The sequence below is a fragment of the Pseudogymnoascus destructans genome, assembly GCF_001641265.1.
Source record: "Pseudogymnoascus destructans isolate 20631-21 unplaced genomic scaffold scaffold_3, whole genome shotgun sequence".
Taxonomy (NCBI): Eukaryota; Fungi; Ascomycota; class Leotiomycetes; order Thelebolales; family Thelebolaceae; genus Pseudogymnoascus; species Pseudogymnoascus destructans.
Window position 1 is genome coordinate 967,701 of NW_020167522.1, and position 14,431 is coordinate 982,131.

Sequence of the window (14,431 nt, forward strand, 5' to 3'; positions counted from 1 at the left end):
TGCCACTTGGATTACAGGCTGGCTCTGGGCTTGGTGGAAAGGGAAAGGAAAAGGCCGTGGGCACAGCAAGAAAAGCTCCAGTTCGCTCATCTCAAGCTAGCAACAATCATGCTCAGAAGGCCACGCGCCGCGCAAAGTCTGGTAAGAGGATTACCAGAGGATTACCAGAGGATTACCAGAACTCTCTAATAAACATATAGGCACCAAGGCTCTCCGCGATATCAGAAGACAGCAACTCGATACTAGCCTAATTATCCCAAAGCTCCCATTCCAGCGTCTTGTTAGGGAAATTGCAGCAGACTTCAAGTCCAATCTTCGCTTCCAGCAATCTGCTATCCTAGCTCTTCAGGAAGCTGCTGAATGCTTCCTCATTCGAGAATTTGAGAGTATGATGTTTAAACATAGTGACAGGGACATACTAACAGTTATAGTGACAAACCTTCTCGCTATTCATGCGAAGAGAGTGACAATTCAGGCAAAGGATATGATATTGGTTCGGCGTTTGCGGGATATGATGTTTAATCATGGAGCTGTGGGCTTAATCGATGGAAATGTGTCTCATCCAGGAATGAAGGTCAGATGAGTTCTGGCAACCTTCTGGTAACCTGGTACCTAAAGGCCAAAGGTTATAGTGTGGAATAGGACATCAACAATATGGGAATGGAGTTATGGAGTTATGGAGTTATGGCGTCTTGATCAATGAAGTCGCGCCCCGTTTTTAACATAAGTAATGGCACGTGATATAACTGAGTTGCCAAGTGAGTAATCCTCATTCAACAATACTCGGGACATGAGTGAGTAACTCAGCTGGGTGAGTAAAAAGTCTACTACTCGACTCGTGAGTACCCAGTGCGCAGCCTAAGGAAGTGATAGTTTTGTAGAATGGCGCATTTAGGTATCTTTACATATAAATTACTATGGCATGGTACATATAACATACAATTTGCGAAATCGCGCATCTCGCTTCTCCAACTTTCTCAATCACCCGACTCACTTCCTCCAACCTTGAGCGAAGCGAAAAGTTGGATACGACGATTATAGGATCTTCCATAGTTACAGTATCTATTTACTATGGGTTATCTATGGTTAGAGTTATATGTGACGATGGGTGAAGTGGCGGTGAGCACCGACCGCTTACCCCAACCTAGAGCGAAGAGATAGGTTGGTTCCGACGATTATATCGAACAACTAATAACAGGACCCATTTGTCTAGTCAAAAGCGAATAAGAACATTTATATTAATGACCGAAATAGCACAGTTTGATAAACTGCTGTTCTCACAGGACTAAATGCAGCAGGCGTTATAGGTTGGCCATAAGGATTCCGCGCTTGACGACCGTGATTGGCGGCGCAGTTTAACTCCAGGTGGTGTCAGCCAAGTCATCACGAGCCCGGTCACAGTTGGACTTTCCGGTATGAGTATAGCAAAGGCCTGCCACACCAGCAGCCCACATTGCCCCGCACTCCCACATGACGATAGCAAGGTCCCACATCTCTACAATCTTCTGCCCGTGGGGATAAGCCACTTCGGCAGCTAGAACAGCTCCCACGTATTCACTTTCAGCGGGTATGCTATCAGCCCCTCTCACGTAGGCGAGAACAGGGTCTACTAGAAGCTCAATGACGGCACGAGTTTCGGGCAATGGGTCAGAGGAAAGGACAGATTGGAGTCGTGCCTCGGCGTTGGCGAGGGGACGCTCCCCGCGCTCGACCTTAGTGCCGCTTGCTCGAAAGTGCTCCAACTCTGGCCGGCCATCCGGTATTGTGGCGGCGATTCCCGCGCCCGCACTGAGGTCTGTTCTACCGAGGAGTGTGATGGGTCGGTGTCGGCAGTTGGCGAGCTGCCACCAGTGCGTGAAGAGAATGCAGAGGGCTGCCGGGTTATAGGGATCGTTGTCCCGATACCATATCATAGAACCAAGCAACCGCGAGTAAACCTCGAGCAAGGGTTCCTCTTCCAAAGATCCCCGCGTCAAAGTAGGGATGATGTTGCTAACTTCTGCGCAAGCTATATCAGCTCCAAGATCAATCCAGTCATGCACAACGCAGCCAAGGCCGGCGATGGCAGCCATCTGTTCTCCGCCGCCTGCATCGTAATAGACATGACAGAACACGGCATCGGCTAGCTTGTAACGGGCAAGCCGCGCGAGATTGTCCCATACAACTATACACGGGCGAGAGGGGACAGGGTGGGCATCCTCGATGATGGTCTTCTGGCGCAAGCATGCATAATCGCAGCCCTTGACGACCCGTATATCGGTGATATGTGGGCCGGCGGAGACGGATTCTTCAGCAACAGCAGCTACCTCCGCAAATGCAGAAGAGAGGCTGTCCGCCATCGCAGCACTTTTGATGCCTATGGAGTAATCCAGGACGAAAGCCGAGTCCATAATAGCCCACAAGCCAGAGATCGAACCACCGTATACGCCCCGGTTATAGCCTAGCGCCATAGAGAAAATGCTGGTGTTGAGCAGCGGCCCCTCACAATCCTCTGCTGCGAGGAGATCCACAACGGCCTGGTCCGATGAGAGTGCCACGCCGCTCAGCTTGGGAGGGAGAGGCTTGCGAGCGGAGCACCATGCCGGTAGGTCAGACCCGCGGACTTCAGCGAACGGTAGGCGCTGCGTCACTCCAGTCGTGATCACCTTATCACGCGCTGCCAAGAGAGCCGCAGCATCTGCTAGCAGCCCAGTTGCACAATCGACGGCGTCTGCAACGCGTGCATTGCGCATCCAGGAGATGCTCATGGCTGCGCCAATAACTCCGCTGGTTTGAGTGGTGTCGTGACGACGCGCCAAGCTGACCGTCGTCACCAGCGTGTCGGTTTCAGGGAGGTATTGTTGAAAAAATTTACTTGACCCAGCCTCGACCGGACCTATGCCGTGAGTCCTGAGCGACCAGCAGGGAGCTCCAAGAGGGTAGCTCATGGTGGCCCCTTCTCCAATGACATGGGTGGTACCCCATGTCGAAGAAAGACGGACGGCGGCATCAGGGTCCTCTGCCGAAGACTCGTCGGTCCGGTCAGCCCAATGGGAAACGACAGGCAGGCAATCGAAAGCTGGTGAGCGACTGAGACCACCACTGATGACGAGCCCTGGTACGAGGTCTGACACGGGCAGGTCGGAATTCTTTCCTGCCCAAGGCATCTTAATATCCCTCGAATGGGTGAGGATCCTGTCGAGCTTGGCCTGGTACTCGCTAGCTGGCTTGTTGCACGCCGTACCCCCGTTAGTGTGCCTAGCACCAGCCCTTTTGTGTCTCAATTCTGAAGGCGAGGACTTGGTTGTGTTGGCAATGAAGTCGGTTACGTCCCGACAGACCATCCGTTTACCAAAAGAAGGCTGTTGACCAGCTCGGGGGTCAACGAGCCCCCCATTAAGAGCCAGCTCGGAGAGCGCACTTGTCCGGGCGATGTAAGGCATCTTGCATTCAATGAGAACGTTTGAGCGATGTGGTTCAGAGGTAGCAAGAGGGTGAGATGCTGACAACTACTATCAGCCTCTTAGCAGGGTCGTCTTGAATTAAATCGTGGGATGACTGCTGTGCGCACAGAAAAGTCGTTGAATGGAAAGAAGGTTGGAAGGGAAGCATTTATAAACTTTTGGTAGGTGACGTGGCAAGTGTTGAAAGTATAGGGGTAGAGGATCTACTTTCATGAAGCATGTAGATCACTCCCCTTACATCCTAAATTGTCTTATAGCACAGTACACCTTGGGAGAATGGTATCACCTGTCATAGCCTTAACACAACAACTGGCTTTTCAGGTGGTCATCTGCTATGTCGCCGACCAGTCTTGGCTACAGTGTATCAGTTAATCTGACCGCTGATTGGCGGAGTCTTGCGATAGCATATACTCGCCGAGACATTAACTCTCGTCTTGGCCGCCAGCTAATCACAGACATCAGTTGTATTTCACAAATTGCATTCATTTGCCGGACAGCCCGGTTGTCATGTTGCGATAGAGTCTCTTATAATTTTGAAAGCTATAGTCAGAAAGCGATAGTAGTTGACTGTCGCTGGCATTTCATGGCAAGCTACGACTATACGAAGATGTCAGAGATCCTACATCTCCAGAAACGGTAATTCTGGCGTCCCAAACTTGAGGGTCACCACCCGATGGTCTCACCCGATATTTCAATGAACCCACACCAGGTATCCACCGGCTTATCCTTGAAATCGGCTCTGCTTTTGAGGACCTTGGTAATGAAGGAGGATATTGCAGTTTGGATGGGCTGCACTTCCTATAGTACAATCAAGCGGCCTTCAAATATATAGAAACCGGGCTCTTCCCCGTCAGGAGCCTTATCGCAGGTTCCTCGTCCATCTCTTCGGCCAAATCGCGCGCCGTATGCCCGCCATTGTCCACCGCATCTACCACTGCCCCTCTGTCGACCAAGAGTGTCGTCACTGCCCCATGCCCTAGAAAAGCAGAACGGTGTAACGGTGTACGCCCGAGTTGGTCCACTGTGTCAACTTTGGCGTCCTTGTCAATCAAGAGGTCGATAATCTCCAGGTGTCCTGTGCTCTGTTTCTTTGCTATCACCATGGTCGCAAGATTTTCTGACTATCCTCTTAGATTCAACTTTCTGCCAATCTAGGACACGCCCCCGAGCAGGAGACCATGCCTCTGGCTCTATCTTTGCTTCGTCTTCTGCATTATAACCCGTTCGCTTCTCCGTTGGCCCTGGCGGGCAATACGTTTGCTGCGACGCACATCCTTTCAACTGGCCTTAGCTTCTCGATCACGAGCATGCCATCGGCAGTGCGAGTGTTTAGTTCCATTCAACCTCCACAACAGTTTCCGAGATCTTTTTCGAATCTGATGTTTATCCCCTGGGATGGCCCTGGCAATGTCCAGCAACTCTTTTACAACCATGTCAACCTTTGTCTCTAAAATATCATTGAGATCGAAACTTGCGAGCTCTTGCACTTTTGTGAGTCGAGCAGAGATGTCTTTTTGTTTGTGCTCAGCAAAAGAACCCCGACACTTGTTCAGCTCATATCTCAAACACCAAAATTGCTTCCAATTGTTAGCTTCGCAAATGCTTAATCAGGTTAAATATGAAGCTTACGTTACTCTGGTACGTGCCATCATTAAAACATGATAGTACCCTCGGGTCATACTGACTCGCCATATCTGTCATTGATTCCGCGTCAACTTTGAAGCAAGGGACATATGTCTCCATACTGAAAATACGTTATGTGTACTGTTTGAAAGGAGCGAACGAGTGAAAAAGTGAGAAGGGGGGGCGGGGCTCACGGCTTTATAGTCACCAAGGTTGGCGCAGCTCTATAGCGTTGTGGGTACTATCACAGGGTATCACGTCTCGGACTGGCCAATCATCGAGGCATTCACACGCAGGCAGAGGGGGCCTTCAGCTTGTTTATGAAATACTAATGGCCACAATCAAACAGTACAGTCCACTACTCGATTCAACTGAGATAAGCTATGCAGCCTCGATTGATCAATTGACAGATCAGGCGTAGGAGAGCATGTTTGCCATCTCTCCTGAACCCCTGAAATCATTCTCAAACTCCTTGCCAACCTCGAGGACGGTCTCTAAGTGAGAATAGCATAGGTGTGTTCCATCGCTGCTTGCTATGGCATGTGCTGAACGCACTGCGTTCTTAATCTGTGCGACAGTGTTAGCAAAGGAACCCCATTCGACGGTACTAGGGACACTTACCTGTCTACCGTTGAGGCTGTGCTTGGCCAGGACGTTCAACTGCTTGTCACTGTACACTGCATCCCCTGTCTCTGTTTTTGCCTTCTCAAGAAAGCTCCTCCAGATCACTTTTCTCGTATTAACGCCTAAGGGGCTGTACTTAATACCAACGTGTATTCTGCTCTGTACTGCTTCATCAAAGTCTCTGACCCGGTTCGTGGTAAGTAACATGATGCCCTTATAATACTCGAGCTTCCGTAAAAAGACTGAGACGAGAGAGTTGTGATTAGGGTCATAGGACCGCTTGCACAGAAAGTCATCAGCTTCATCGAGGAGAAGTAAAGCCTTCCACTTTTCGGCAACTTCAAACATCTCACACAATTGGGCCTCGAGAAGTTTCGCATCTTTGCTTAAGTTTCCCGCAGAGACCTTCCTAAGTTAGCACAAATGGGCGCTAGATTGAATATAGAGGCCTTTCGAGGTGTTCCGACAGTCCTTCTGCAGTCATTGTCTTTCCAACACCTGGCGGTCCACTATCGAGCGTGTCAGTCTTGTATATATCGATCGTCATTGCCATGGACATACTAGAGAAGCATAATCAAGCCACGGCCTTTGCCCTCCACAAAATCATCAAACGTATATTTAGTTTTCTCACCGGACTGGGACGTAGTCAGAGCTTCGATAAGCTTCTTTGACTTGTATGGTATAGCCAGTTGGTTGAAGAGCGACTCATTCCACGAAATTCCCGAAATATCCGCAACCGCGATCAGCAATGTCGCCAGTGGCGACCTGTGCACCTGCTGTAGCGACTCGCCACAGCAGGTGCACAGGTCTTACACCATAATTTGTCGTTCAAACAGAAACCCAGCACAGTCGGGCTACAAATTAGAAGATCTTCATCTGTCAGCGCATCAAGGTTTATACTGCTCTCCATAGTCGATTCATCTAGCTTGTTACTAGAAGTTATATCTCCAATCAGCCACAACTCGACTCGTGGAACTGCTGCTTAACCCTATTCTGTTTGACTTCTTCAGTACTGCTTGGCCAAAGACTGTTGAATACATTAAGATTCATACGTGGATCGCAAATTGTAGCTACCCCTGAATGACTCCATCGTTGATTCGTAGCAAGCGTATAGTACTCATTAAGCTTCTTATGAGCAGCGATACAAGCTAGGTGTAATGGTGGGTGCACCAGATGTGAGAATCTAGCCACCCAAGGGAGGGATGATTTTACTAAGACAACACACTGTCTTAGGAAACAGAGCCAACCTTTCTTAAGGAAAGGGTAATCCTATTTATGCTAAAGGAGTGTAGTTCTCTCATTTTCCAAGACTTTCCATGACTAACCAGGCTTGGTAACTGTAGTCGACGTAAGAGAATCCCATAGAACCATCTCTTAGGTTCTTAGCTTATAGGAAGTGAAAGGAGGTCTAAGGTCAGAGTACCTTTATAGACAAATTATGTCATAACTTAACTAATCTTGTGGGTAACTAAGGAGCGATGACGTGTAATGAATCATAGGTGGTTGTAGAAGCTTTTGGAGCTATCGTTCATGTTCCTAGGCCTCTAGTTCATAGAGATATGTCATGTGTAGTATTAGCCCAGTAACTAAGGAGTGATGTCATGTAATGAATCATAGAGGGTTGTAGAGATATGCTATGTGGTCATATCGGCCCAGTAACTAAGGAGCAATGACGTGTAATGAATCATTGTAGCAATCGTTGAGTAGTATTGCTCTTGTTGTTGGTGTGACAAGACAAAATATGTATAGTGACTTGTAGGTTTGAGGAGGAGATTTCTATTTTGCTCTTGAGTTTGATAGCAAACTGAGTGCAACGACTGTCAGTAAACCGTAGAAGAAACCTCCTGTAGGCAATGTTCGTATGCTGGCAAAGGACGAAGGACTGTCGTTGCGAGCTAAGGTCGCTTTTAAGGAGACGGTGATGGCAAAGTGCTGCTACCTTCTCTGAAACCTGCTCTAGGAACTCCACTTGGAGCATATCGACGATCTGTTTTGGCATCGTATCACGCATCACCTTCATGTGACGAGTGACAGCGCCATCGAGTGTTACGGCTACGGTAACGTGACGTCATGGTTACAGGACCAGGGCCTAGTAACGTGACGTGTGAGTCACAGGGGGCAAGCGGGGTAGGCTGCCATGTGACGGGGCTAATGGATAGTTGAGCTATCCACGAACTATCCTGAATATCTGTAAGGACACAGGGAATACGGCTCTCCGTAGGTGCATATGGGAGTGCGAGTCGGAGGTGATGCTGTATTCTATCCTATAGGTCTACTACGAAGGATACAAAAAAGATAAAGGGGGAGCTTACAGCTTCCTACCCCTTAAATATCCGTCTCGGGTCCGACTCTAATCAAGCTTAGCGTACCCTCGGTACTACTTAGTCGGTAATCCGAATCGACCCCGACTCCAACCCCTATGTTGCTGTACTACTATGTTATCTACTGCGCGTCCCCTTAGGGGTCCGAATGCACCCCGTGTAAGGAGGCATCCTTACATTACCCCCCGCCTTAAGGAAGTGCTTTGTCCTCAATGCACGTGGCATAGTATCGCGACCGAGGAGTGTCCGAGTGTAGGCCCTAACCGTAGTCTTTGTTATGGGAAACGTATGGCTGAATGCGTAAATTGGGAGTGGTGCTTTAATCGTAATAAAGGGTATTTAGGCAGGTCCGAATGCACCCCGTGAGGTGTCCGAGGGTAGCAGTAAGCGTCGCGAATTTCTCAGTTACTGTGCGCGCGCTAATCCGTCTCAGAGATTCATTGTTGTAAGCGGATGTTATGAAGCAACCGGTTCCGCCCACATTTCGAAGCTTCTTTTACCACAACAACGCTCACGAACCCCCCTCCCGAGAACAGTAAGTGGCCCCGTCTGTTCGAATATTGTATACTAACTGATTGTTTCATAGAAACAAAACCAATACCCAGACGATCGCGTAGGTGATGGTTGCGCGTCGACGCGCGGGTGATAACTCCTGTGGCTTGGCTGACGGTTCCGTAGGAACCCATTCCGCGACGATGCCGGTGCCCCCTCCTCCCAGGGCCCTTACTGCAGCCTTCCGCACTTTGTGCATGCGCTGCGTCCGCCGCAAGGTGAAGGTGGGAGCGGGCGAGCCCGCCCACGACTGTGTTTGGAGCGCCTCGAGCTCCAAATGCAACCACTGTGTGGGCCAAAAGGCCAATTGTGTTCCGGTGAGTTGTCGGGTGGCCTACGGCCTCGTGTTTTGGTTTCTGTGGCTGACCTTGTGGGGATAGATGGCCTGGTTCCTAGCCGACGAATACCAGGCGATTGTCGACGCCGAAACGTCAACCAACCCCGATCCCGCCGCCGCGAAGGCTGCTGCCGCGGAGGCAGTTCGGGTGGCCAACCTCACGGCCGCCAATATGCCGAAGTTTCGCTCTCCGGCCGAGGCTTCGGCCTACATGGAGAGCATGGCTCTCCGCAACGCCGTCGAGGACGGCCTGCGCGTAAGTCTACCCCTTGTGTTATGTCTTGTTTTGGAACTGACGCTGTGAAGCGTGTCCGCCAGGCGGTGATGGCGGTGGGGAGGGATACGGCCGCGCTCCTCGAGGGGCAGGGCTCCTTGCTGGAGGGCCTGGAGTCCTCCCTGAAGGGGGTGGGGAAGTCGGTGGTGGCGGCGGTGGACAAGGTGTCCGTGGCCGTGGCGGCGGGGCCCCGCGGCCAGAAGAGAAAGAGGGGGGAGGAAGATGGGGATGAGGCGGCGGAGGGGACGTTCTCCGCGCCCATTGGATGAGACTCTGTGTCGGAGGGAACTCGGGCTGGGCTCTTCGCGTGGGGTCGCTTCGACCCTTCATCTCACATGGTGGTAGCCGCTTGTTGCGACGCCGGTGGGACGTTTGGGAAGGGTGGCTCCCGCAAGAGCCCGGGACGAGTGTGCCCTGGCTCAGAGGGTATTTAAATTCGTGGGTAGCAACGAGTCTGTTTTTTCTGCTTTGCCGTGCCTTCCGTGACCGTAGCTTGGCCCGCCCGTCTCCCATGCCGTGATCCATCCGGGTAAGTCCTTCGGCGGTCCTGGTAGGTTGGGGTATTCCGTGTGGAACTCTCGAAGCTTGAGCGGAGAGTTCTCGAAATTGGCTGCCGGGTACCACTCCGGGTCGGGGTCAAATCCTACCCAGCTCACCTGGTATTGTAGCTGCCGGCGGCGAAGTCTCACGGCGAGGATCTTTTCCACTTGCCATTCTTCTAGGCCGTTAATGACTTCGCTGCTAGGCTCTGGTGGTGCTTGCCCAGGTAAGGGGTTACTCGGAGCTTTAATGAGTACGTCCGGCGAGAATACATCGTGTATTTGAGACCCAGTGGGTAGTCGTAATCGGAATGTGTGACCGACCTGTTTCAATACCGTATACGGTCCGACCCATTGTTGCCCTAGCTTACGGCTAGGACGGGTATTTTTGAGATTCTTCGTCGAGAGGTAGACCTTGTCTCCTACGCTCCAATCGACAGCTCTTCGGCGTCGATTAGCATGCCTTGACATCTCTTCTTGCGCTTTCGCCATATTTCTTTTGGCGTATTCCCAGGCGGTGTGCATACGAGTAGCCACCTCCTTAGCTTCATCTTGGTTCAGAGTTTCTCGGGGGGTGGTTCCCTTTGGTGTGTTCCAATCCCAACTGGTACGGGGATCCGTTCCGTACTTGAGTCGATACGGGGTCATCCCGATCGATGCGTGAGGGAGCGTCATCTGGACCCGATCCATGATAGGGATGAGCTCGCTCCAATTATCCTGGTAATAGGATACGAATGGGCGCAGTCTCTGATCGATATATCGGTTCATGATTTCCGTCTGTCCGTCGGTCTGCTTATGATAAGCCGTCGACAGCTTGATCTTGACGCCGATGATCCGGCAGAACTCGTGCCAGAAGGACGACACGAATTGGGGTCCGCGATCACTAATGATCGACACCGGGGTATGTCCGAATCGATAAATCCATTCGATGAATAGCTGCGCCATTTGCCGTGCATCCGTAGTCTTGTGGCACGGTATGGTTACCGAACTCTTCCCGAGGCGGTCCATGAACACTAGGATGCTGTCGTATCCGTGCTTGTCCCTGGGGAACTCCTTAAAGTCCATCGTAAGGTGTTGCATAGGGTAGTCGGGGACCGGTAGGGGGTGAAGGAAACCCTGTTGCTTCGTGACATTGGTGTGCGATAGGCGGCATGTCATGCAATTGCGTACGTACCGTGAGCAGTCCGCTTCCATACCGACCCAATGATACTTTGGGGCGAGCAACTGGTAGGTCTTCCTGCCACTTGGGTGTGCGGTCGACACTTGGTCGTGTGCCTCCCGGATGAGTTTCGTACAAAGCTCTGTGTGACGGTTCACACATAGGCGGTCTTTGTACAGGAGGAGTTGGTCGGCTAGGGCGTACCCATCCGGTAGGGGTTGTTTCGCGCGTGTCTCGGCGAACGACTTCCGGTTGCCTACGCATAGTGCCTCAATCAGATCGAAGGGCATCTGCGTTTTCAGGGGGTCGATGGCATTAATCGATGCTACATAACTGTCGGCCAACTCGGCACTGATACGGGGGTGTAGGCGGGCTGGGCCAAGTAACACCCTCGCACGACTGTCTAACTTGACTTTTTGCTGCATTACGAGGTCTTGGCCTCTTCGGCTTAGAATATCCGCCTTCTGGTTATTCTTACCTGCCGTATACGTAATGTGGAAGTTGAAGTCGGAGAGTAGCTCCATCCACCGTACCTGCTTCGCGGTGAGAACCTTCGTGGTCATGAAGTATTCCAGCGATCGGTGGTCCGTATAGACGTCCACCCGGTGTGTCACCGAAGCCAACTCGGGTCTCCATTTCGCGAACGCTTTCACGATTGCGAACAGTTCTTTGTCGTGGATCTCCCAGTTGATCTCGTGGCCGGTTAGTACGTGGCTATAGAAGCTTACTGGGTACCAGAGCTTGTCCGGGTGCTCCTGTGATAGCACGCCGGCGACGACTCCGTCTGAGGAATCGGTCTCCAGCTTCGTAGGCAATTCGGGGTCGAAGTGGTGAAGTGCCTGGACTGTTAAGAGTTGTCGTCGCAATTCCTCAAAAGCGTTCTCACACTCCTCAGTCCATAGGAACGGCTCCGAGGGGCTTGTGATAGTGGTTAGGGGCTTGGCTATTTTCCCGAAGTTCCGTATGAACTGGCGGTAGAAGCCACAGAAGCCTAGGTAAGACTTTACACCGGTGACGGTGGTTGGTCTGATCCAGTTACGGAGTGGTTCGATCTTATCAGGGTCCGCTTCCACCCCGGAAGTGGTCAGTATGTAACCCAGGTACTTCGTACGGGTAACGTCAAACTCGCATTTCTTAATGTCGGCTTGGAGTCCGGCTTCTCGTAGTCGCTGTAAGACTTTATGTACATGATCTACGTGTTCCGAAGGGTCTTCGGAGTATATTAGGATGTCGTCTAGGTAGGCAGTACAGAAATCATCCAAGTACGACATGAGAACGTCGTTCATGTACCTCTGATAGGTTGCGGGACCGTTGGTTAGGCCAAACGGTAGCACTTTACATTTGTAGGATCCGTAACGAGTCCGAAAGGTCGTGTACTCTTCAGAGTCGGGATGCATCCGTATACGATGGAAAGCTTGTCGGATGTCGAGCTTCGTGAAGATCTTCGCTTTTGACACCCGGCCGAGCAATTCATCGATGCGCGGAATGGGATATGGGTCGTTACGAGTGAGGCCATTCAGCTTCCGGTAGTCGATACAAAATCTCAGTTTCCCATCCGCTTTCTTAACGAATAGTATAGGCGACGCAAAGGGGCTATCGCTATTGGCGATGAAGCCCTTGTCGAGGTGCTCCAACAGGTATTGCTTAGTAGCCTTTAGCTCCTCGGTGCTTTGTCGGTAGAGCGGTGAAAAGGCGTTTGGTAAGGGGGCCTCGAGCTGTATCCTGTGATCGTATATGCGGTGTGGTGGAAGGCGATCTGATTCCGACTTCGAGAAGACGTCGGCATAGTTTCGATGCACAAACGGGAGCTTCTCCTGGATGAGTGATGTCGTCTCGTCGTCCTCTTCCGATTCTCTCTGCCGAAGGATCTGATCAATTTCATATATACTAGCCTGGAAGAACTCGGCGTCGCTCCGCATCATCTCATGATAGAAGGCATTCGCACTAATCTCGCAGATCTGCACCGGTGCAAACCCATGCGTTGGCGTCCTCTTCGGTGGTCGTGACGGAGGATCCTCCTCCTTCCGAGGTGTGCTCGGTGGGGAGTCGGTGATTTCTTCGTAGTCCGAAATTATCACTTTCATTTCCATCGGGCGTCCGCCTGCGCGGCGTCTGTCTTCGTGTTGGATGGCGGCATCCCTACGATTCGCATCCGACTGGTGTGCCGGATGTCGAATGGACGTTTCGCGCGAGTGGTAGGGCAAGGTGATCTCCTTGCTCCAGCTAGGAGTTGGCGGGTACTCCTTTGGCCATACTAGCCGGCTCTTTGCAGAGTCGAGTAGTATTCGGAAGCGGCTGAAAAGCTTCCTCCCAATTATCACATCTTGCGCTCCGAGGTCCAGGAGCACAAAGGGGCAGTTATATATTCGGCATCCTTCGACTGTTAAGTGCAACCGAATATACTCCGATACGTGACTTTGGATTTTTCGCTGAAAACCACGTATGGGTACAGAGTAGGGCAGTTTCCGTATGGGGCTCTGAAGCGCCTTCGACAGTCGTAGCGCGAAGGGCTTGTTGATGACGAGGTATCCGTTTGCTCCTGTGTCTGCGAGAGCCTTCGTTTGCACACCGAGTCCGTTCAGACTCAGCGTCGTGTCGACTAAGAACTGGGTTCCGCCCAAGAGTTCTTGTAGGTCGAAATCTCGCAGATCACATTTGCGTAGACCTAGGAAGGAGCCTTTCCCTAGGCCTCGTCGTTTTCCTCCAGGGACGCATCCGATTGGAGTTCGACTGCCTCCTCCCACTGCTCTTCGGGCTCAGGGGCTTCGCGGTCAATCTCTTTGACTGTGAGGTTGAGCGGGCACCTGTCCTGGAAATGACCGGGCTTCCCGCATTTGAAACAGTTTCCAGACGCAGCCGGCACGGCGGTCCGCACGCGACCTGTTATGTCCGGCTTGGGGGCGATGGGTATGAAAGGAGTCCTCTGGAAGGAACCCAACGGACTTCTTGTCGTCTTCGGTGGTTGGGTCTTGGTGGCCTCCACAGGCGGGAACCTGGATGAGCCGAGGCGGGCCCGTCCTGGGAAGCTCGACTCGCCGCTCTTGGACTGGGAGCTCAACTCGCCGTTCCTGCGTCGCTCTTGGTCGAAGGCGGTTAAGGCTCGGACCATGGTGAGGTAATCGCCTTTCCATTGGTCCTTCACGACCGCCACGCGGCTGCGGAATTGCGGTGTGAGCTTGTTCCACATATACCGAAACCACTCCGATTGTGATACTTGTCCCGTAATCGCCGCACTTTGGAAGCGGGCTTTGAACTCGGGGAAGGTTTCGTGTAAGTGACCCTTTTCGCCCATCTGCATATCGTCGAATTCGTTCCGGGCCTGTTCGGTCTCATTACCCGTAAGGTAATATGATCCTAATAGGTCCATCATTTCGTCTGCGCTCTGGAAGCCATGCGTATCCGATAGGTATTGGGGTTCCAGATATTTCTTTGCCAGGCCGGTCGTAGTTCCCCATATCAACGCTCTTCTCGAGACGTCGGTAGGGTAGTGGTCCTCATTGACTACAAGTCGGTCCCGAATGGACGCGCTCCATTGCATAAAGGTATGTTCTATCCCATC

General features: G+C 51.7%; 3 protein-coding genes across 3 annotated transcripts; all 3 read right to left on the bottom strand.

Annotated features, from left to right (window-relative positions):
- Positions 1-1,355: 1,355 nt before the first annotated feature.
- Positions 1,356-3,422, bottom strand: VC83_01588 (uncharacterized protein; the record flags this gene model as incomplete). The annotated part of the gene is made up of 1 exon (XM_024465263.1): positions 1,356-3,422. The coding sequence occupies one exon, from the start codon at positions 3,420-3,422 to the stop codon at positions 1,356-1,358; it is 2,067 nt and encodes a 688-aa protein (XP_024327187.1).
- An 830-nt stretch (positions 3,423-4,252) lies between these two features.
- Positions 4,253-5,186, bottom strand: VC83_01589 (uncharacterized protein; the record flags this gene model as incomplete). The annotated part of the gene is made up of 4 exons (XM_024465264.1): positions 4,253-4,525; positions 4,584-4,684; positions 4,747-5,020; positions 5,073-5,186. 4 exons carry the CDS (start codon positions 5,184-5,186, stop codon positions 4,253-4,255), a joined length of 762 nt encoding a protein of 253 aa, XP_024327186.1.
- A 291-nt stretch (positions 5,187-5,477) lies between these two features.
- On the bottom strand, positions 5,478-6,038 carry VC83_01590 (uncharacterized protein; the record flags this gene model as incomplete). The annotated part of the gene is made up of 1 exon (XM_024465265.1): positions 5,478-6,038. One exon carries the CDS (start codon positions 6,036-6,038, stop codon positions 5,478-5,480), a length of 561 nt encoding a protein of 186 aa, XP_024327434.1.
- Positions 6,039-14,431: the final 8,393 nt, after the last annotated feature.